The following is a 24,174-nucleotide window of genomic DNA, read 5'->3' on the forward strand; positions in this document are numbered from 1 at the left end:
ATAATAATTGCATTCCACAGACTGATGCTGATTGCTCTAGTGTTGTGTGTTTTGTCTGTGTTTTCCCGTTGTCTGTTTTTCTAATGCTCAGCTGTGTGTTTCAGCGCGATCTCACTTGTCTGTTGGCTGGGGTGTGATATGTCTACAAAGAGACTTGTTATCGCCATGAAAACTATCATTTGGGGCCCTGCAGGCTGTCATTAGGGGAGTTAAACTATGGTTTATGGCACGCAGTACAATATCACACTTAAAATGTTCTGTCAACATAATAACAACTTCGTTTGGTGTTCACTTCTTTTTAAAGTTCCTGGAGGTCTGAGCTTCTGATTGACGGACAGACTAATGCTGTTCTGCTCACTTACGTTTATTATTTGGGACTTTTATTAGGCAAAATGGCAAAATAGGTTCTGGTTTCATCTTTGAACATATGAGCATGTGCAGCTTTATTTTCTTTAATTAGAAATCACTGGGTTTAAGACTGTTGTCCTCTGTAAATTCATCATTTTTGGACTTACAGATAGGTTATTTTGAATTAGGTGCTGTGAAATAAAAAATGAAGAGAAAACAATAAGTTTCTAAACTAATTATTAAATTATAATTTGACTTTCTCTTGTTTCTGCTGTATGTCTGGATGTGTTTTTGTCATGTTTAGTGTGACATAAAGGAGTAGTGACATGATTTTTGTCTTTAAGCAACCATTAAAATGTCTTAGTTAAGTGCTCATTGGTCTGTTTTTGTCTCTTCCTCTTCCAGGTGTTGTGAGTGCAGCGCCTCACTGTCCCACTGGTATTATGAAAAAGATGGACGTCTTTTCTGCAAGAAGGACTACTGGGCCAAATTTGGGGAGCTGTGCCACGGCTGCAATGACCCGATCACCACCGGCCTCATCATGGTAAGAGGATCCGTCGGCTCGCTCACCTCTCATCACCTCCCGCGCTCTTTGTTTGCTGATAAACCTCGAGTTACAGCTCGGAGCCGCGACGCTCTGAGAGTCCATACATTTACTGTCCCACCAGCTGCTGTGTGCCAACATACATAGATGCACACAGGATCCGTGCCAGACCTGTAACTGACCCTGATGCCTGCGGCTGCTTTGTCCGGTCGTCTTACAGACCACCAGTGAAAGTCAGAGCTGTTGTTGTGATACAGGAGAGGATCGTGTGCACAATAGATGTGGTCGCAGCGCCGGAAAGCAGATAGACTCCACTTCTGCTGCTGCATTATAGAGAAGACAAGATACCAATATCAGAGGAGAGTTGTGCCTATTTGTTGATTAGTGATGGAATAACACAATCAAAGCCTGAGCTAACTGATTAATATTATATGCCGGTCGGTGTAAGAAAATATGTTTTCTTTCTGTGCCTCAGGGTTCTGTTTTCCTGCCATATCAAAATAGCAAAAAAAAATACAGATGCAGCACAGTTTCCTTTAGGTAGGAGTTCATTTTGTGCCTGTTGGGAGATCTCCAGGCTGCAAGTGAACTCATCTCTGCTGAGGTGCTTGGAGACGGTTAGCTGAGGCTGTGTTTGTGCTGATTGGGTGGTTCACGGTGCAATTTTGGCATAAAAACACCTCTTAGAACAAACACAAGGTCATTTTTAGGAGTTTTAGTTTGCAGTACCACGCAGGCATTTCCAAAGTGATGCACAAAACAATGTTGGCTGAGTTTTGGTTTGCACAGTTTGACCATCGATTACTAAAGTTCCAAACGTTCTGAGATGCAGCTTATTGGTTGTGAGAATTTTCAACTTACATTTCTTTTTGTGATAATAAACTGCGTAGCTTCTCTGTTTTGGAGTATTAGGCAAAATAGAACATATGACAGTGTAAGCTTTTAAAAACTGTTGTAGAATGCAGCAATCTGTTAATTCAGGAAACAATCATCAGATTCATCATTCATCCATATATCCTGTATTTTTGATACTCAGAGCCACACGTCTGTTGTTAAACCAGTTTTTAATTTCAAATCTGGCCGTGCACCCTGACCCTGCTGCATGCACTTTTCCCACCTGCTGGCTTTCTGCAAAAAGCTGCAGGATGTATTTAGAAATGTGAAAAGTGTGTGGAGTTTATTTATGGAGCGCACATTCTGGTGAACTGCAGAGCTGATCTTTGCTAATCCTTATTGTGTTCATGCTACCCGGTAAGGTGGAATTTGAATCATCAGCCGTGGTTGCAGATGATATGAAAATTTTTTCAGCTGTGGGGGGAAATATGTGAAGCTCTTATTGTGGAAAGCTGCTGCCTGTCTACTTTGCATGAAGGTTATATGACAGGGAAATGATCCACACCAAACAGTAACTAATCATTTTAGAAAGTGTAAAAGTGCTTTTTGAAATGGCATGCTCTCAATTTGTACCTTACTTGTAATTTTAAGAGCACTGAAGTTTTATTTTTATGTTTAATTTTAGACCCAGTATTACGTTGCTGTTTAAAACTTCCCTGTTAAATAGTTTTAATGCTCAAACTGTGGTGGTTACAAATGCATAGTGGCTAGTTGATGTGATAAATTGCCTCTAACGCCACCCAGAAGCCAGACTATTGACCGAATCAATAATTCACTCACTGTCTCTGGTCCTCTGGTAGAGGAAGTCCGCTAAAGTGAAGAACTGAGGTCATCCTTTGCACACAAACTATCTGGTCTGACACATTTCCCTCCTGGTCAGATGCTGCAGCCAGGAGAACGTGATGTTTGTGTGAATGTGTGTGTATTTCATCATCTATGCTGCCTCAGACAGTTGCCCTTTGCCGTGCAATCTCATTAATGAAGCACGTCTGAGACTCTGAAGTGAATTGGGTGGAGGAATCGCTGCTTCTCCCTCCTCCTCTGGTTTATTGCTGCTCTTACAGTGTAAAGTCACTGATTGACTGTCTCTGCAGCGGCACTTAAGAAAATTTGACATCAGTCAGCCAATCTGGCTCTAACTGTGAAGATGGCCTGACCAATTGGATTACAGTGAGACGTGCAGGCCGAGGTTGGCTACCTTCATCTGCACCACAGACAGAAAGAAAAGAAGGAGACGTGTTCTCCAGTCCTGCACCGTCACTCTGACACCTGCGCAGATTCACAGAGAAGCCTATTTTTAAAATTCACTGATGCCGCTGCGTCTGAAAAGCTGCTGTCTCAGTCAGTGAAAACACTCCGTGATGCAGCGATGAGTCAGAGTCTGCAGATGGACCTGATGGTCATCCAGTAAGAAAGAGCTGTGATTGTGTTTCGTGAGATTTCATCACCGCTGCTTGAGCCACATCCACCATACAGACTGAGCCTTTCTTTGCTTTAATTGTTGAAAATTAGACTTATTAGTTTTCCCCAGGGGTAGAGGAGTTATTCATAGAGAATGAACCGATTTCATTATGAAATATTTAATAAGGAAAGGCAATAGAAAACTCCAGCCAAGTCACAAGTATTCTACTCACAATCAACTTCTGTTTGATGTTTAAGGTCATCGAATAACAGCGATCGACTTAGTGGATTGTAATATGCTGATGTGCGTCTGGGAGGAATTCTCTTATTGGCTGGAGTTTTCTATTGCTTTTCCTTATTAAAATATTGCATAATGAAATTGGTTCATTCTTTTTGAATAGCCCTGTATTTCCAACAACAGTGGACGAGGAGACCTTGAAGCAAATGATTAGTTTCTAGTCTGTAGTCAGATTTTTAATGAAACTTTGGATTTTTTTTATAACCCACATGATGTGGGTTGTTTCCCGGCTGTGTGTATTTACTGCATATAGAGCTTATAGACGTCTGAGTGTCGTGTCCGTGTGAGTGCTGTAACCTTAATGCCTCAGTATGCTGCCACCAAAGTGCCTGCTGGATTATTTTACAGCTTGAGATCCTTTTGAATCCTTTAGAACTTTAGAATGAGCAGTTTGGTCTGTATTTGACAATTTTTTTTGCAATTTTCCAAAACCAACAATCCAGCAAACTGCCAACATTATACAGCCATGGTAGTGTGTGGATGTAAGAAAGCATGCAGCGTTGAACCTCTCTGCCTCTCTGTTTATCCGTCACACAATTATTGAAGTCACTTTTTGTTTGTGTGTAACTGAGGGCAACACAATTAAGGCCTTAGATGAGGGACTCTAAAAAAATGTGTGACGCTTTTACAGTCAATCACATCAACATGCTCAGAGATGAGGGAGGCACTGTGATACCAGTCTGGGCAGAAATGTACAATATTGTTTTAGTCAGAAGCCACGCTAAACAACTTAGTTTGTTTCAAGCATAATAAATCCTAAAGCCTTTCTGGTTTGGCTTCTTTGTTGCCTGTCATCCCCTCCATCTCTCTGTGCATCTACAGTCCAATAAAGACATAAATGGATGCCCCCTCATAGCTTAATATTTAGCATAAATACGCTGACAAAGTATCAAACCATGAGCAAATCGCAGCACAATGTGTTAAATCATTTCTTCAGTGTAATAAAACAATGATCTGGCTGGTAAAGCTGCTCAGTTACTCTACAGGAGCGTTAAGTTTGCTCATTTGGCATTTTTGGGACTTTCTCATCTATGTTAGTTCAACTTTTATATCATGAAAGCTCCAGAAAGAGAAAGTAGGTGGTTTCCAAAGTCATGAATGAATTGTGAAAGTACCAATGATTTGGTGTTTTTTTAAATCTCTGACGTGGTTTTGTCAGTAACACAGCTGCCCTGTGGATGGGGCCATTGTTCTAACTGAATATTAAGCTTTACACTATGACATTATTTTGAGGAGACTGTGTGTGTTGCTACAGTTTGAGCCTGCTGCTGTGTGAATATTTAGCTGCTAACAGGTGTGCTTCTGCAGCTTCTGCTCATGTCAGCACCTTCAGCCTTGAGCAAACTGAAGGTAATTCAGCTGGAGGACGGTTCTCAGTTATTTACTACCCACCTTTACTCAGACTGATTTATGTGATGAACAGTGAGTCAACTGATGTCATTGAATTTTCTTTCCTCTCATCCCCCTCTCCTTATGTCCGTCCATCACATCTCCCACTGATAGATGAATCTGCCGTGATCCCAGTTGCTGGCACATTTAGTTCAGAGTCCATTTCTGCAAACTAGTCGAGGCCGAGGGCAATGGGAGTCGAGCCAGACATCGACCTGAACCTGTTAGATGTCCAGAGTTTGGGAGAAGATTTGGTTTTTACTGTTTGTCGCTCTTACAGCTTATCTTTACCTCAAACGCTCTGCCGTCACCCTTCTACTCAACCTTCTATAATTTAAGGAAGATTATGTCGGATGTTATGACGCCAGTTGAGTAGTTTTCTTTAACGCAGAAGAAAAAACATCTTCCCCTGTTTTGAATATTATTGCATCTATGAGTAATGTTATGTCTGTGTGTTCATGTAATCCCACACTGACTCACTGATGACCAGATAAGGACTCTGTTGCTGAAGAATGCTCTTTGTGGACAGTAGTTACATGTTTTGGGTTGCTGTTGTCATGGAGCGAAAATAGCAAAAATAAATAGGAAAAGCAGCAGATGTTTTCGGTGATTTAGACATAATCACACAAAGAGTTGAAAATGTGTTTATCATAGACTGTATATAAAGATGGATGTAGCATGTGGCTCCAAAAATGAAGCCAACCCGGAAGTGTCAAAAACTTGCAATATCACGCCGTCCGCTAGGGTTGGCTCCAAAAAGCTTTTTCTCCATAGACCCCAATTCATCACCGGAAAAAATCAAATTTGATAGACTGATTTTCTACAGCTCAGGATTTTTTTCCCGTTAGTTTTCATGGTCAAAATGAGAGATCAGGTGGCCGATCTTAAGATAAATCAATACTGAATTTTAAATTAATCGTTAAAGTTGGCGGAGCCAGGGGGCGTGGCTATACTTGATAGACAGTCTTGTCTGGAATGATTGACAGCAACAGAAGCCTCTGCGGTAAAATGTGGGCGGGATAAGAGAGTCTTCAGCTCTCAGTCTGGCCCGCCCATAGACTGGTCCTGCCCCTAGTTGCTCTCCGGTCCAGTCTGTTTGATGACGCTTTTTACGTCACTGGCTCCAAAAAATCCAAAATGGCGACCAGGAAGTAGCAAAATCCGGGCTTCATTTTCTCGGCGTTGAAACCAGCGGGTGACCTCACGGTTAGTTCATGCCTGGTGTTTATTTCAGCTGAGATATTTTGCATATGTAGGCTTTTAACTTGCCATCTGCATTTTCTAACCAAATATTCAGTAACAGAACACAGGTGAAGTCAGGATCAGGCTGAGTAGTAATAGCAACAATAATTTGACTGACGGAGCTGTGCAAAGAATGGAAAAAGAGAGCAAACTGCTTATTTCTTATCTCCATACACCTGAAGTGCGACAGGAAGTGAATGCGGATGTCGCATTGTGGTTTTAAAAGGTTACAGATGTTGTTGGACACAGCGCTCTCAATTACACTGTATCTGCTGAATTATAAGCCTTGAATTCATGTATTGGAATAAATGTTAGGAGAGAATAACAGCCCTGCTTACCTAGTTGTTGTTTGTACATCAAGGTTACAACTTAATTACAAAGTGACGATTCAGAAATAGCTTCTTTCTAAGAACTTAGAATGATGAATCAGTGCTATGCTAATTTCACGTCAGTGATTTCGTAGGGATGCTGTTTAAGCTTTTCAGTTGCGGTTTGTCCATCAGGTCTCACTACTGTTTTGTAAGGATGTAGTTTTTTTAGTTCCTGATCTAATCCCAGTCACTTAATATTCAGCATGTGATGATACCCACTTCAAGTATTTTAGAATAGCTGTAGTACCTGGTTGTACCACCAGGAGGAGCCTTATACTGTTTAATATTGTGGTGACCAGAGGAGGCAGGCATTTCTGTGGAGGCAAACAGCGTTGTGGGGGTTTAGCTAGTAAAGGGGCACCATGACTAAGTGTTCTAAGAGGCTTAATGACCTCTATTAAATGAAATCGGCATGACATAGAACAGAATCCCTGTATCCTAGAGGCATATAAAGTGTTTGTTTTTGTGGACAGTATTGGCAGATTTGCCAATAAAAACTAAAAATGAAAAAATGTTTTATGTATGTAGAGTGTATTTTTCAAATTTGCAACATGTATGATAGCGGATACAAAAAAAGATGAAGTTCTTGCCGATACCAATATGTTAAAAATACAAATTGGGCTTGGGACATTCCTATTGTTCATCAGATTTGACTCAGCAGACCAGCTATCAATTTGCTGTTTTGTACATTTTCATCATTTCAAAAAGCTTCGCTTCAATGGTTTTGTAATGACTGGTTTCAAATGTTAAAACTTAGGGACTTTCTTTGTTAAAGCGTCTTGTTTTGTTCCTGAAATTACAAGATGTGCTTCAATAGCTGAAGGTGGAATCCAAGGCATTTCTTGGAAATCGCAAGTCATCATGAATCGTTGGGATTTTTTGGCATCGCATGTTCACTTCTGAAAACCAGAAAAACACATGAAGTTACATCATGTGCCGTACCCCTATTGTCATCCCAACTGTGCGCTGTTATCATTTTCAGTTTAACTTTACTAAAAATATCTGAAGCTCCATGTAGTAAAGTGTTTATGATGACACTAAATGTCTGTTAAATTAATTTAAAAATCATTTAAAATTAAATCAAAATGGTTAAATTTAAGCTTTAGTCAGGTAGTTGGGTAACTATATTTAACTGTTTTGGTTGAGTGTCAAACTGTAACTTTATGAGTGGTGTACAGATACTGTTTGCGGTTATTATTAAGAGAACCAACTCACAAATTCCCCATCACACACATCTACATCACACCAGTGGGAGTTGATACAGTGATGTACAGATCTGGGACTTTCCAATGCTTTGGCAGCCAACTCCAAAAACATTTCAGTTTCTCAATTCCTGATGATTGTTTTTGTTTCTAAGTGAAGACAGACACATTTGTCATCAGTGTTGTGAAATCATATTTGTTATAAAGATGGTGTTGCTGCTCAGGTTGGGACAGTGTTTCCCAGCAGTTGATCTCATTAGTGAAGTTGAATAAAGATCTTTGTCAGAGTGAAGAAGTGTCTGAACTGCCTACAATTGTCTTGTCCATTTTATTGTCTGTGGGAGTTCAGAAGTCAAGATCACATACAGCCCAGCTCAACTATCATTGTGGGAACTGAAACCTCACACTTTAGGTTATTATCAGTATTTTTTTTCTAATTCTTTCAACACCGACCTTCAGCTAAGCATATTTAGACACTTGGTTAGTGTTTCCTCTTCTAGTGTGGAAACAGTGACGAAAGCAGCAGCCTCCGCAGACCAAATCCCCCCAGTGGTGTAGCTGTGGGCTTTTGGGTTTCAGCAGGTTTGACTGAATTCAACCTTTGCTTTTAGTATTTTATTGTAGATATGGTCACATTGTTATTCTGCTATGCACACTATTGATTGTGAATTTACTGATACAAATTTTCACTCTTTGTATCAGCGATTCCACAGTTTGAACTTAGAGAAGTACAAAAAGAGTTACAGAATCAACCAACTGACTCTGTAAAGCCTGTTCCACTGTTTCTGAATAATGGAGTTATCTAAAATAGAAACCGAAACTAAAACTTACGTGACAGTTTCACGAATCCCCGTGAGACCGGGTTGTGTTTACTGTCTGGTTCAAGCACAGACTGGTTGGACTGCCTGCCTAGCCTTGTTGTTTAATTGTGACACTTTGTACTTTTGGAAGGGCATCCCACCCAAAGTTTACACTCTCCCATCAGTGTTTTTATCAATGAATACTTGAATACTGTCCTCATGTGGTAATGCTCCATCCAATTTAAATCTTTAAAGCTCAGGCACCCAAATAGCTCAGCACAGGGGCTCTATAGTCCCCAACACAGCAGTCATGGGTTTGAATCCAGCCCATGGCCATTTACTGCATGTCACCCCCTACTCTTCTACATTTCCTGTCTTTTTCTCCACTCCCCTATACATAATAAAGGCAAAAGTTCCCCAAAATCTTACAAAAAAAAAAAGCTTTAAAGCTCGACATTTCAAAAATAAAAGTCCCAAGTTCCTCTCTATAGTTTGCTAAGGTTAACCTTCTGTTCCTACCAGCCAGTGTCAAAACCACTGATAATAATCTCATGAGTTCACTTGTTAACAAGAAGACTTCTTTATAAACATGACGTGTCCTTTATTCAGAGGAACTTCATGTGGTAAAGTTGCTGCTGATAGGTTGAGTCATGTTTTTCATTCCTCTATCCGTGTGACTGTGAGATATTTATAAAGGCCTCTACTGTACAGTGGTAACGGGAGACAATCAGCTGCCTGGAGATGGAGTTCAAGGAGAAGTTTATTTTCACACTCACTATTTTTTGCCATCGGTTGCAGATCGAGAATAAATTGCAAGAAAAAAATGCAAGTTGCCATCTGTGTCCCAAGTTGGTGATATGTTGGTTCTGAGCTAAAGCCCCAGTAGAAGCTTATTTTCATTCTTTGGATGGAAGAAAACTCACTCTACTACATTGAAACAGGTAAGCAGGAAAGGACTGAGCATTACAGACTGATAATGTTTAACAGCAACTATATGAATATGATATATATCAACCAAGTTGTTCATTTGTAAGACAGTAGTTCCAAATGATTAAAGCTTGCAAAAAAAATGCCACTTTATGTTCAAATATTCCACAGAGACTCTTTACTGCATCTTGTTATAAGATCTAAACATCTTTACCATTAAAAACCCTCATATGTAGCATTTAAAATGATGGCATTCAGACTAAACTGTCGTCATGTCATCTCCTTGCTGACCTTTCCCGTGCACGTTGCCTCTAGAGTGGATTTCCCAGTTTTCCCCTACAGCTTCCATAACTCCCACAGTAACTTCATCATGATTGGCCCACCAGCTGCCTCTATCTGCAGTCTGTTAACGCAAGAACAGCACAGAGAGAACAGTGTGCATCTGTTTGTCTATTAATATCTGCACACTCAGATGGTCCTGCAGCAGTGGCTTGAAGCGAGGGGAGGGATCGGCACCTCTAGGCATGCAGGGAGGCTACGCTTTGGACTTTACAAAGTCATCTGTCCTTCGCAAGTAAAGAAAGACAAAAGACTGTAACTAGTTTACACCAAGTAGTACAAGAGGCAGAAGACGTTGGCTGTTGAATGTTGCATTTATTTTTGTGTTTTCTTCAACTTTATGCCATGAAATCCTACTGATTGTCATCTGAAGTTACTCTTAATTAACTATTAGCTAGTTATTTGAATATTTGCATCCATCCCCCCGACTGTCCAATAAGGACATAGTTGATCAAACACCCATTGTTGTTGACATACGTAATGTAATAAATGACATAAATATATAGAGAAAAATAAATGGTATATTACCGATGATTGTCAAAAAATTAACTAATTCTTTAAGCCATAACTGCACTCAAATGTCTATGTGTCATATCTTAACAGTAATAATAAAAATAATAATACATTTTATTTGTTTAGCGCTTTTCAAAACACTCTGACACTTTCTCTTGTTACATATAAAACTAGAAAAGCACTCAGAGAGTGCAGATCTCCGCCAAGGATAGAGAGGAAAACAGGAAACCCATGCAGTAAAGGATCATGAGCTGGAATTAAAGGTCTGAGCCTTGATTTAACAGCTTCTCTCTCACATGAGGTGAGTTAGTGGCAAATACGATCCTATCACACACCATCTCGTCACTATTAGCATAGCCGCATTGCTTCACAAGTAGCTTTAGCTCAGTAACGAAATGCTCAAAAGACTCTCCTTCGCCTTACAGTCTGTCATTGAACTTGTACCTTGCAAAAATTGTGTTAGTTTTAGGCATGAGGTACTCTTCAAAGCGCCCGTAATAGCTTATTAGCTTCATCTGCGGTCAATGTCCAAGTGTTAAAAATATCACGGCCTCTTTCTCCTACCCACAAAAGCAAGTAGCTGCATTGGATCGCTTCCTCCTTTCCCTTTAGCGGTCCAGAAAACATGAGCTTTACGTGCTGCACGAATCTCCGCCATGCGTCGGGAAGGTTTGCCGAATCCCAATCCATCTGCGGTGTAGGCACTCCCGATGGATCCATCATTAACTCCTTTCTTTAGAAGCGTACGGTCCGATGAGTCTCTGACACCATGTAATGTTGCGGTTTGCATGAAATAAGACGACTTATTGAAGATTCTATCGGAGCTTTATTTGCTGCTCTGCCGCTCACATTGACCTTCATTATAACTGAGGTAAACAACACATCCCAGCATGCATCGCTACTCCCACTTGAACTCTGGTGAGTGATAAGGGACAAAATACTACTACGCATTGGGAATACAACACATACTAAAAAAACATGCCAAAAAAACAGAATCCAGGATCCTTTTCGGATTGCCACCAAAATTAAATCAGCTCTTCCTCTTACCATAGTCTACATCCCCTCAAAGTTTCATGTGAATCCGCCCAGGCGTTTTTGAGTTATCTTGCTAACAGACGGACACACAAACACCGGGTGTCACGTAACCTCCTTGGCGGAAGTAATCAGCAAACATATTCTGTTTTTCTTTTCCTTTCTAGAATCTTTCCTTCTCCTTTAAATTAATGTTTTAGTAGTGCTTAGTTAAGAAGCATTTTTACTTATTTGTATGCCTATATACCTCTGACTTGATGCACTATGCTGTTTTGCCCTTTTGCATTAGATTTTGTCGTACGCGTACAATGACAAATACAGAATATGCTTTTTTATGCTAAAATGTAAATATCTGCTACATTTACGAGTTTTAAATATCACTTTAGATGGGTTATATTATTGCAACTCAATATTTTGGGTTTTGATCATTTTCTTTTTTGCTCTAAACAAGCAATTTAAAGACACCACCTTCGCATCTCACAACTTATGGTGGCAGTTTTCACTATTTTCTGACAAATAAATCATAGGATAATTCATAAAGACAAACATTTTTAGTTGCACCTCTCATCAGGTTGTTCTATTTTTATCGTATTTACAGCAGTGTACCATCTCTGTATTGTATTTTACACCTTTAATCTAACTGAACTTGACAAAATAAATGAAACAGAACACATAAGCAGCTCATGAAGGTCATCGGATCACCTTTTCCTTCACGTAACCATTCAACAAGTCCAGCCTGTCGCTGTCACCCTGCCGGTTTTCACTGGTTTCGAAATGAGACTGCAGGAACAGGGGGGCAGCATGGGAGAAGAAGAAGTGGAGGGGTGAGGAATCCACTGAACACACCACATTTGCCAGCGTGTATGCAAGAGTGGGCGGGACCAAACAGGAAACGATGAGGTCATAACAAAAGTGAGTGAAGAGGAAGGCTGGGTGGGAGGGGGGAGAGAGAGGAGGAGTGACATTGATTCAGAGATGAGCTCAGCTGCAAAGGCGGGCTGCTCTCTCTCTCTCTCTCTCTCTCTCTCTCCCCTCCCTCCACCCTGCAGCCCTCTCTGCCTCCCTGCCCGGCTCTCTGGACGCCGCCACTGTTTTGTTGTGACAGCGGGGGAATCGCCTGCCTCAGTAGAATGAACTAGACCAGCCAGGAGAGAGAGACGCCGGCTCTCGCTGACATGGTGGGAGACCTGTTTTTCTGGAGCTTCTGCTGTCTCAGGCTGTGGAAAAGGGATAAGAAGGTGAGGCTGCTCTGGGTTCCTGGGTGTCGGATGGCTGGTATACAGTATTCATGAGCCGGTGAGGAGGAGGCAGGAGGTCTCCAGGCTGCTTCAGATGGTTTGCCGGTTGCTTGCTGCAGAGTCTCTTTTTCCATCTTATTGCTTTGCAAAACCGAAGTTAATCCTGCGTGTTTTTGTGTGTGCGTCCTTTTAAAGTGGGTCACTGTATTGCTTTGTAATTACAGATCCGCTGCTCTGTTTCTGTACGACGCTCCAGTTCTTCTCTTTTTTCTTCTTCTTCTTCTTTCATGTCATGAAAAACTGATGAGCCATGGCACGCGGGCTATTTTTAGAGATCGTTCTTCCTCAGAAAAAGAGTAGAATTCAGAGTGCATTCAGAGGGACACACACCATGCTGTGAACTGTTTGCTCATCTTACCACAGTGGATGTGGGGCTACTGGACGAAGGAGGCTGAATACATTAAGAGTATTTCTAAAGCGGAGGCCTGTGTATACTGTGGTACTGTACTGTTTGTGGCAGAAGGGGGTTTCCATTCAGAGAGCATCAATGTGACCCACTGTCTTCTCTCTCTGGCTTTCAGTCTAATTGTATTTGCCTAAATGATGTCTTCTTTAGCTTGAAAGTCTATGAGGGCTTTTGGCAAGCAGTCACTTCTCCTTTCAACTTTATTTCTCCTCAAACAGTCTTGATTGCTGCAGCTTTGTGCAACATCAGGATCATGTGTTGTGTATTTAATCCTGAGGAATTCCCTTTGACACATTTCTGGTCCCACTTTCTCTCTGTGGAGAGTATCCGGTACCAAATGCACGGGCTGTTTTCACTATTTCTTCACATGAGGTCATTTGTTAAACACAGCTTTTGAGCTGATTCTGTGAGCTCAGTCGCACATGGATTGTGTTTTTGAGTTTGGGATTAAAGTTCATTACATCAAACGTGAGGTTAAGCAGAGCCAGATCTCCCATAATTTAGTGAGGCCATTCAGAAGCACCTTCTGCACTGTTGATATGAGCTCACTGTTCCACTTTTAGCCGGAGTGAAGTCAGAGGGGCCGACTGGTGTTAATAGAGGTGAAGGGCCCAGGGTCATGATGAATTGGCCCTGCATATAAATACACATGCATGCACTCAGACCAATGCACAGCTTTGTTAATATTTGGTGCAATAAAACTTCAGATGGATATTATGCAAAAGCCCAAAAGCAACAGATTTCCATTATCAGAATATCAGAGAAGTCAGTAATATCACTGAATGTATAATTAAAAGATACAGTGTGTCATTTGTAAGTGAATTTGCTTGAAACAATAGCAAAATCTGATAATTTTTAATTTTCCTTGTGCAGTATTTCCCATTTTCCTCACCTATTACTCGCAATGACTTTATTGATAACAACGCATGCTTACAAACATCATTGTGTTTAACAAGTCTTCCCTTTTCTTTAGTCTTGGACAAGCTGCTAGATGTTGTGATTTTGAGTCAAGATGCAATCATTTTGCCATTTTCAAATACTTTCTGTTATTTGTGATTCAGTCATTTGGCATTTGTTGCTGCTCTTTATCTTTTTGTTCACTGCTGAAGCTTCACATACACAGACTCACCCTTCTCATTACCGGTTATAATCAATGAGGAAAATATGAAAAGATGCGTGGAAATTGGAAAATGTCATGAGGAAAAATACATAGAAGCAACCAAGGAGCAGAAGTGAGACACTTTGAACTGTTACGACCCAAAGAGGAGGCAACATTTTCAGAATATTGTTAGAAATTATTTAAATAATCTGAGGAATTCTTACTTGTGGTCCTCCTCAGTTTTCATTTCAAGCCTTTGTGACATTATGTCTGAGATAATTATGATGTCTAAAGGTGAAACTACTCAGACCTCAGTTCAGGAAATGTCAACATGGTCAAGTTGTCAAGAAACTCTGACTTATTACCAACATGTTTCTTGGCTGTTTAGTGTCACTGGGAGCATTAGAGCGCCATAAATTTCACCAAAACGGCTTGTAAGGGCCCATTCACATTCCACAGCCAACTTAAGGTCACACATATAAATCACTAAAAACAAATGGAGCTCACGGGGCCTGATGCATCAGACCCACAGGGTCTGTTCTGACTGGTGACTGTTGGAGGTAATTACAAAACGCTTGAAGCCATTTGGTGCAGCTTCTTCTTTATTTTCTTACATCACCTTTTTGTGTTTTTTTTCCACACGAAAAACACACACAGACTACAGACAGTGAACTGACTAATGATAGCAGTCTGCCATGCTTAAGTAGTGATCACAGTAAATGTTGTCAACGTCTAAATAAAACTAAGACTGCATGGTGGCCAGAAACCCTCAAATCTTTCTACAGCACAGAGTCACCAGAAGATTAGTGGAATAACCGACAGGAGGAGAAACGTTCTGCCACCGAGGCCTTTTCCACATTGATATGGAGATTTTTATAGACAAATATCTTCCGCTCTGTAAAGATAACAGGAAAAAGTTTGGCCATTGAACATCTTCATAGATACAAGACAAAAGTAGTCTGTATCCACTGTTGTTGTTACTGGAATATCCTCATTACACAACCCAACAATGGGCATGCGTTCACGACTGAGGGACCTAAAATGCTGTTTACATGTGGATGAGAGGCCCAAACATAGAGGAAAACAATCCCTGTTTGTGTGGAAAAGGCCTAAAATAATGAAAAAAAAAACTTTTTTCAAAGCTTTTCTCATAAAGTACTGCAGCCTTGCCCCCTCAGAAGTCAATTCTTACATATTTACCTGAAATACAACATTAGGTGTTTACTACATGGAGATTTTATCAACTCCAAGTTAAAACTAGCTTACCAAGTAGTAGTCAAAACCATTTTTAATGTTACCTTGTATGCATAATTAAAGTAATATAGAGATTTGTAAATGTAGGTGTTAATGTGTTTGTGCGGTTTTATGTCGTATTTGTGAAGCTGCAGTGACTTTGTGTTCACATAGCTCATGTCTTTACCCCTCCTCTACTGTGGGCTCATTTTTACTGCGATGTGAAGCCCTGCAAAACCATGACTAGAAGTAGAGAGGACTCACAAATGTCTTGTATAGTAAGGCACAGTAATAATGCCCTAAATCATAAAATGAAAAAATATCTGCTTTGTGTCAACCCAGTTCCTAAACGTCCCTGAATTTTCACTGTTGGTCCCACATGAGTCCGTCATGGTATCATGATTGTGTTATGGAGCATGTAATTGTTTTTTTTACAGAATCTGGTTGGAGTGAATAGTATATTTTTAGTGAATTTTTAAGTGAGACATGTAGAATAAGGTGAATTTGTTTAAGTATCACATTGTAAGCTTAGATTTGATGATGTTTTCCCCTTTAAATGGTCTTCTACAGGACTGTTGGAAAGTCTGATGATTATTTCTCTTTTTAGTTTCTGACTGATCATTTTTTAAGAAGATATCTTTCATAGCCAATGGCAGGTTTGGGGTTTAGAGGGTTTACAATCTAAGATGCTAATTTATGCTGTTAGGTTGAGTTTTGTGAATCAGTAGTTTGAATCAAACCACTGTTAACAACTCTTAGATGTGGTGTTGTATTTCATTAGGGAGTCTTGAGCAAAAACCTCTAAGAAGTACTGGAACATGAGGTCACCATTTGTAGATTTGAGGTCTTTAAAAACATGTATTAACTCAAGCACATGGCCTTTGTGCTACATTTATATCCATTAACAAGGAACAAACTGCACTGCCAAGGTAACAACATGACTGACAGTAGCTGAACATTGCGCTCCGACTCGACCCGTTTCTCCTGGACCCCGTGGACCTGGTTCCTTCAGGGAAACATGTGCACACAGTTCAGTTTCTTATCCCTAGAAGAGGCCACGAGGCAACATGACAGCTAACACACAGTCACAACTCATGAGCATGATGATGCGCTGCTACACAGTGGATTTAACACACATGTAGCACGCTCGAAGACACACACAGCCACGATGTCAGGGTAAGACGTAGAACCAGTGATGTGTTTATACACGTGATGTTTCTGACTTTTGCAAGCTGTTGGTCACATGGTTGATATGGCATAGTGATTGTTTTCTTTATAGTTCACAGCACATCTTTCTTCCTGTTTGTGTTTAGATCTGAACTGTGGAGAGGAAGCTTGTCCTAAATGTGAGGGCAGCAGCTGTCGCCTGTCAGATGTGGTTTTGAAGAGGGTGTGTGTGTGAATCAGGCCTGCATGGCGAGCAAATGGCCGCCTCAGTGCCGGGTCGTGCAGAGCCACACACCCTTTTCATCTCCGTCCAGCTGTCCTCTCTTCCTGCCTTTCCCATTTGTGGGGCTGCACCTAAGTGGCACACAAAGAGAGAAAATCTACAGCGATCCACCAACAAATGTGACATTAAAAATCATGATAAAATTGCTGCTTTTCTCTTAAAAATCCTCCAGTCTCGTAGTAATCTTACGGGTTAAATCCTTAGATTCTCTTTACTCATCACCCTTTCATGCTTCCTCCTTTTTGTGTTTGCACTCAGTGTCGATTTCAAGCTGTAGCCATTTTTATGAGGCTGCTTAGAGGACAAATAAAGAAATTAAATAGGTCAACAAGCCCTAGGGCTTCCTTGCCCATTACAAAGCCATTGCACTTCTCTCTCTCTCTTTCTCTCTGCTAAGTTCTTAGTCTACAATTCTGTATCTTTTGCCTGCAGCAGATGCAAGCATTCTCGTTTTTCACTGGAAAAGCAGGAAGAGAAAGATTCAAAAGATACAAATAAGTCAGGATGTTTTTGTGTCAAAGCCAAGTGGTGGCATCTTTTGTTGGTATTTAGCTGCAAGGAGCGGATTTACAAAAAACCCTGTTAATTAATATGATTGTGCAGCGTCCTCCTGGCTGCAGCCCGAGGCCCGTCGACATGTGTTTATCCGTTTGTGTGCGCTCGTGGTTTCACTGCTGCTCTCCCAGGAGGGTGGGGCTGCAGACATATGGCAATAGACAGGGAATTTATTGATTCTTTGATCTTCACATTCTCTCCCGTTTTGTCACAGTTTCTTTTTTATTTTTTTCCCCCCTTTTATCTTCAGGTTTACCACCCATTTAGAGGTAGTTTTCTCTGTTTGGGCAAGTGTTAGCTACGCTTTTGTTTTCTTTTGCTGTTGAGGCCTCTGTTCACAGCAGGTTTGCAGCCATGAGTTCACATTTTACTCTGCAGTGATGCCGGTTTTATAAGTCAGACATTTAGCCTAAATGATAAAAGTGTTGGAAGGCTGCAAGTAATGATTATTATTAGTTAATCTGTTACGATGCTGATTATTCTCCCTCAATTTATTAATTGTTTGACCTGTAAAATGTCAGAAAATAAAAAAAAAGCTCTCACTGCAATTACAGAATACAAAACTAACATTTTCTTTAATTTTCTTTCTGCGTTTGATTGATTATTCTTTGTCCAGCTCTCCTCCGTACAGTGCCCCTCCTTCGTCTTGCTGAGCTGCATTAGCAATGCAGATCATTGCAGTTGAGGAGTGCTGTCAAGGGGCCCACTCCCTCCTAAAATTTTTCGCCACTCCAAGCAAAAACTGAAACCACAAGCACAGCCTCTGGGGAGAAAGCGGCTTCAATGCACTCGACCTTTTGGTGCTGAACATGTTTAATCATACATGTCATTTGCATAGACGCACGCCAGATTACCTGGAGGAGTTAAAAAGGGGTCGATAATGATATGCGGAGGTGAGAGCCGCTCGATCAGTGGTTTTAGTCGATTGAAGTCACAACAAACGAGGACACGGATTTAATGAGCGACAGTGGGGGAAAAAGGGGAATGTTGCTGCTTGATTTATCGGATCATTTAAACTGTCTTTGGTCTGAAGATTACCAGCAGCTCAAAAACTGCCAGCAGAGCATCATCCTCAGATCTGCCAGTGTGAATTATCTGCTCATTCCCTGCTCTGTATTTTCTGGCCCTAACTCAATTTCCTCCCTTGTTTGCAAAACTGCACCAAGCTCTGGAGGGGATCTGGCAGCAGCAAACGCAATCTCTGAGCTTGTAACTCAGCATTACCCTCAGTGACCGGACCTCGCCCTACTTCCCAGACCGGCTGTGAAAGCCTCATGTTGCTCCGGTCACGTCGCAAACGCTGTTGCCCTCAAGCCATTTGTTTTTGGATTGGAGGACAATTTATTTAACATCCTGGTGCATCGCTCAGCGCATTATTTACATGTGCGTTTTTAGGAAACAAATGAAAGAGGATTTATTTAAGTGTTTTTCTCTAACAGGTTGCAGGGGAACAGAAGTATCACCCAGAATGCTTCACCTGTCTGAACTGCAGGGCGTTCATCGGGGATGGAGACACGTACGCTCTGGTGGAGAGATCCAAACTGTACTGGTGAGCATCCAGCAACATGTATTTAAACGTGCACACAATGGAATATTATAGTCCAAAAAGTAGCAGTCCAATCTTTTTAAAATTCATTTCATTTGCCCATTTGTAACAGTCAGCCAGTAGATCGTGCAGTTTGTGGTGCTTACTGACCAAAATATTCTTTATTTCAACCTCGTTTTCCTAATTCCATCTTCTGCCACCAGCTAATCCATTTCAAGAAATCCCTTTGAAACCAAAATCACAAAAATGCACAAACTGAAGCTGCTGTTGATTGACGAAATCTTCAATTTTATTCAGCTTATTTCTGGCTTCAAAGGGTTTATTGTCAGCATTATGACAAACTGTGGTGACAAGTGACAGAATAAATGTTGGAAATCACACCGATGTTTGAGCTTATGGCTTAAAAGTTGTCTCCTTTCATATTTTGTGGCTGGATTTTTCTTGGAAGATACCCACATGAAAGCACAGTTATTCAAGGCTGGTGGTAGAAATGTACTGTAGCTTGTCACTGAAGAGGAGAAAAGTCTTTGTTTTTAGCGTGTGTTTGGTTCAAGTTCAGGTTGTTCTATGCTTGTGTAACACCAGGGTTGTGTCATAAGCTACAGTCTTGGAATGTCTTGAATTTAAAGCAAGCCCCAATACACAGAGTTCCGTTACTGTTGTAAACTTTGCAGGTTCTTATTCAGCTGTACAACAGATGATACGTGTGAGATTATACAGAGACTAAAGACACCGAGATTCTTCCAGCAACTGACCTGCCTAAGTGCCTTGAAAATCTGTGAGAACACCAAACATTAAATTTGCACTTTGTATGACATTAAATTACAAATAAAAACTCTTTATTGCATTATTTTTAAGAGGCCCTTTGCTTTGCTTTTAGTGGTTACAAACAGATCATTCTTTGTCCCGTTTCTGAGTAAAAGTGAATGATGACTATGATTCGTTGCATTCACTGAGAGATTCACGTGTTGCCAGGCTCGGTTGATTTAGCAGCAAAGAAATCCTTCAGCCTCTCATTTCAAAGAAGTGGATGATGAAGAGCAGAGAAATGTGTGTTGTGTAAAAAGGTTATTCAAATGAAATTTCACAAATGCTGTCTGAGTTTTAAATGGCCTCATAGTTGCTTCATGAGTCTTCCTCGAATTCCCAGCATGTGTTTTGCTGCCAAAAAAGTCTTGTTTGTAAGATAAGCCCTTAGAACAGATTTCAATTTATCAAAGGTCACGATGACCCTCATTTCAGAACAATGGCTGCACAGTGTTTTCCTGATTGAGCTCCAGCAGCATCTTGTCAACAACATGTGATGCTGAGAAAACTGTTGTTGCAACGAGAACTTGATGTTCCTCTTATGATTTCATGGAAAGCTCACGAGGATTCCCATTTCCTCTGTTCTGCTGCCTCTTTATTTCCTAACACCTTCCTTCCTTTGTCCCCTCCTCGTCTTCCTCCCTGTCCTCAGCGGTCACTGTTACTACCAGACCATCGTGACTCCGGTGTCGCTGCCGGACTCGCCATGTTCTCGGATCCCTCACACCGTCACGCTGGTTTCGATTCCTGCCTCCGCCGAGGGCAACAACGGACGCAGAGGCCGAGGTTTCTCTGTGGCCATCGACCAGCCGCTCAGCCCAAACAACGGCTACAGTCCAGAACATGGACGAACCGTCAGAGTCTCCCAGTGAGTCTCGTGCATGTTTAATGATATTAGAGCTGCAAGGATTACTCAATCACTTTTCAGCAACTGAATTAATGGCCAACTATTTGAACATATCCATGAATCAGTCTGAGAAATTCTCAAGATAACTAAAATTCTGTGATTCCAGCTTCTTAAACTTGGATATTTTCTGGTTTCTTAACTCTCCTATGACTGTAAACTTGGGTTGTGAACAAAAATGACAGTTTATAGACAAACAACTAACTGATAATAAAAATATTCATTAGTTGCATCAATAATGGATTCATGTTTTAGAGTGAAATAAAGAGCAAAGGAAGGATAAGTAAAGAATTATGGTGGAAATATGGTGAAGGACGAAGGATAAAGAAAGGGAGATTATGAATGGAAGTCAGAGTTATAGATGAGAGTCATTTAAAATGTATAATAGACTGGAAAGAACAAGGAAATGAGCAGAAATCTGAGTCACTGTTATTCAAATGAGCTGCGTAATTATCTGATCTCAGGTCTGTGTCAAAATGAGAATGTTCGGTGTGTGCAGAAAGGTGTTTGAAGAGATTTTGTTCTGCTTATTGTTCCTCTTTATTCAGGGTGGATGCAGACTGCATCAGTCCAGACGTGAAAAACTCCATTCATGTAGGCGACAGGATCCTGGAGATCAACGGGACGCCGATTCACAACGTTCCTCTGGATGAGGTACTCAGCGCTGTTCCTCGTGTCTTTGTTGCTAAAAGAATAGAGGTTTTTGTAAATATGCAAATGAAATCCAGATGTCCTGAATTTAGAAAGTGATGTTTAGTGTACAAAATGCTAGTTAGGTTTTGCTGTGGTTTGAAAGACTAAATCTCAATCAACCATTATGACGAACGATGAAATTTTAAATAATTGTTTTTATTTTGCTAAACGAGTAATGAAGGAAGGTTTATCTCTCTGCTTTATAAGCCTATGTGGTTTATGGTTTAGCTTTTAGAAGAACCAGTAAATGTTTCACCTCATTCTGAGCTTACAAATCCATTAAATCATTTCTTCATCCATTATAAAGGCCTCTGCTGCTCTAATTTTGGTGAACTTCTCTCCAGATCGACCTGCTGATCCAGGAGACGAGTCGGCTGCTGCAGCTCACCATCGAGCACGACCCTCACAGTCAGGGCAGGGAGGGAGGCTCGTCTGAGGCTGAAGAGCAGGTGGACGGGCCCCTGTCCACCCCGCTGTCAGAGGGCCCCAGCCTCGTCCTGCCCATCACCGAGCCCCCCAACTCTGACATCGGCAACCTGAGGTCCCGCATCATCACGTAAGAAATGACAGATTTACTGCAGCAGGAAGCTTTATAGTGGGTTATACTTACTGTTGCAGCCTTTTACCAGCGGTAAATGTGGAAGAGCTTTAATAAATATGATAATGTGGTGATGAAGTGTTTGGTCGACTTACAGCTGAATCACCAGGACTGTCAGATGTTTGAAGAGCGTGTTAACCATCCTTCTGTGATATAAGATGTAGCTTTGTTTCTCCAAAATGAATATAGCCTCTGTTCAACTACAGACAACACACGGAATAAAGAAAAAAAAACACACAATTAGGAAGAGAATAAGTCATGCATATGTTAAACCAAATATCAAAGTCATTCCTATCCAAACTTTTCTTATAAATCCACATATCTGTACCAACACATGCACCTACTGCACTTGTAAGAACACCGTATTGCACTTTAACAGCCTTAACAACCTAAAACAGATAAATGATGCGAGTACAACAAATACCAGGGGTCCAGAGATCAACCGTGAAGATCAAACATGTCGGCCACACGCATTAAGAGTTTGGACTGAGCTGTTGTTTGTCGAGCAGTGTGATAGAAGTTCAAAATAAAGACAGTTTAAAACGGCGGCTCTAAAATTTTCAGGCTCTATAATGTGTAGCTTAAAGTAGTAGTTTGTATTGTGTAAATAAAATGTGTGGTCTTGTCTGCATGTTTGACAACAGTTTTTTCATAGAAAGAGTTCTTCAATCTCAATTAATTTAACTGCTCTTTGAACCGAGAAGTTTACTTTTACCTTTAAATGCATTGGATCTGATTATTTTCTGTATTTGCCATCATTAAAGTTCGAAACCTTTGCATTTACCAAACATAATATTCTAGCAGCAACAGGACATGAAGGTAGTTGGTGTGAGAGAAGAAGATGCAGCAGACAGGGTTAGATGGAGGCAATTGATTCGCTGTGGCGACCCCTGAAGGGAAAAGCCGAAAGGAAAAGAAGAAGAATATTCTAGCAGCAAACAGTAACCATATATTCTCATCTCCTTGTTTTCATCTGTGCTCTGTCATCTTCATGTTTCTCTCTCAGGCGAAGTTACAGCATCGATAAGTCACCAGGCTCCAGCAACGCAGCGTCGCCCATATCCCAGAGGAAGGACATCAATCGATCAGAGTCGCTGCGTGTCGTCTCAAATCGAACTCACCGCATCTTCCGCCCATCTGACCTCATCCACGGAGAGGTGCTGGGGAAGGGATGCTTTGGACAGGCCATCAAGGTAAGTCTGAGAGATGCTATTTTAATATTTACTTCTTTGTAAAACACATGCGATGCAGTCATAGTTAGTGTCCAGCAGATGGCAGCATTGAGACACAGTTGAGAGGAGGAGTATTTGTGGTTTTAACACATCATAGACTTCTCAAAGTTCCCATGCTGACATACACTTCATGGTTAATGTGACATCAGAATCATCTTTAAATGTGTTGCTCAGCTTGATTTGTGTTTTGGTTGAAGGTGACCCACAGGGAGACGGGGGAGGTGATGGTGATGAAGGAGCTGATTCGCTTCGATGACGAGACACAGAGGACTTTCCTCAAAGAGGTGAGTGTGGACGAGCAACCCCAGATTCTCCATGTAGGATTTACTCAGTTTTCCGATGCAGAAATCAGCACGTCTCCAAAATGATTAGCGAATCATAATAATGGAGAGTTAGTGAAACAAGTTTATGGCAGGTTTTCCTGTGCTGTGAAAGTGTATTAGCTGAAGGTTGTGGTTAAAATTAGCAGCTCCTCTGTGAGAAAGTGGGACATGAGTGAATTTAAAAAAAAAAGAAGAGTTCTCACACCTCAAGAAAAATGAGAGTAAAACACGTAAGAGTTCCTCTGAAATAGGACAGAAGGGAGTGCTAACACGGTGCTTTCTTCCAAAAATGATGGACGAGCCGAAGTCCCTGTACCTCCCACACAAAGCGTCGCCTCACCAGCCCTCCCATTAATTTACAAAGATAACAGAGAATGACTCATATACGTAAGACTTCAGTCAAACTTTTTGAGTTATTGTTGACTGAATTACCCCTCATGTTTGTTTCATGTTCAGTATCCTTCAGCCTTCTAAATGAGAAGGTTAAAGCTGGTTGTGTATATTCATGTGTGTGTGTGGGGGGGGGTTAGTTTTATTGTTAGCTTGATGCAGTGCTGAGCCTCTTCTCAGTGCGGACGACAGAGTGAAAAGATTGGCTGTAAAACAAACCCAGACCATAATCAAGCGTGATTATTACCCCCGCTGGCTGTTTGTTTGTCGGTGGCCCAAGTCTCACTTTACCGAGTCTCGTTTAATTGTGCTTGTTGCTCCGCGGCCTCCCGTGAAGCTT

The 24,174-nt window shown here is 41.0% G+C and overlaps 1 protein-coding gene across 2 annotated transcripts in view; it reads left to right on the forward strand.

Moving 5' to 3' along the window:
- Window positions 1-24,174, forward strand: part of limk1a (LIM domain kinase 1a) — a 63,675-nt gene that overhangs the window by 29,520 nt on the left and 9,981 nt on the right. The window contains exons 3-9 of one of the 2 annotated variants that reach the window (XM_022211530.2): window positions 754-892; window positions 18,781-18,890; window positions 20,347-20,562; window positions 21,147-21,252; window positions 21,636-21,847; window positions 22,896-23,082; window positions 23,319-23,405. In XM_022211530.2, coding sequence (XP_022067222.2) covers window positions 754-892; window positions 18,781-18,890; window positions 20,347-20,562; window positions 21,147-21,252; window positions 21,636-21,847; window positions 22,896-23,082; window positions 23,319-23,405 — 1,057 coding nt within the window. Of the gene's footprint in view, window positions 1-753; window positions 893-12,284; window positions 12,539-18,780; window positions 18,891-20,346; window positions 20,563-21,146; window positions 21,253-21,635; window positions 21,848-22,895; window positions 23,083-23,318; window positions 23,406-24,174 lie in introns of those variants that run through there. The other variant, XM_022211531.2, reaches the window with a different exon arrangement.

Source organism: Acanthochromis polyacanthus, chromosome 13 (genome assembly GCF_021347895.1).
Source record: "Acanthochromis polyacanthus isolate Apoly-LR-REF ecotype Palm Island chromosome 13, KAUST_Apoly_ChrSc, whole genome shotgun sequence".
Taxonomy (NCBI): Eukaryota; Metazoa; Chordata; class Actinopteri; family Pomacentridae; genus Acanthochromis; species Acanthochromis polyacanthus.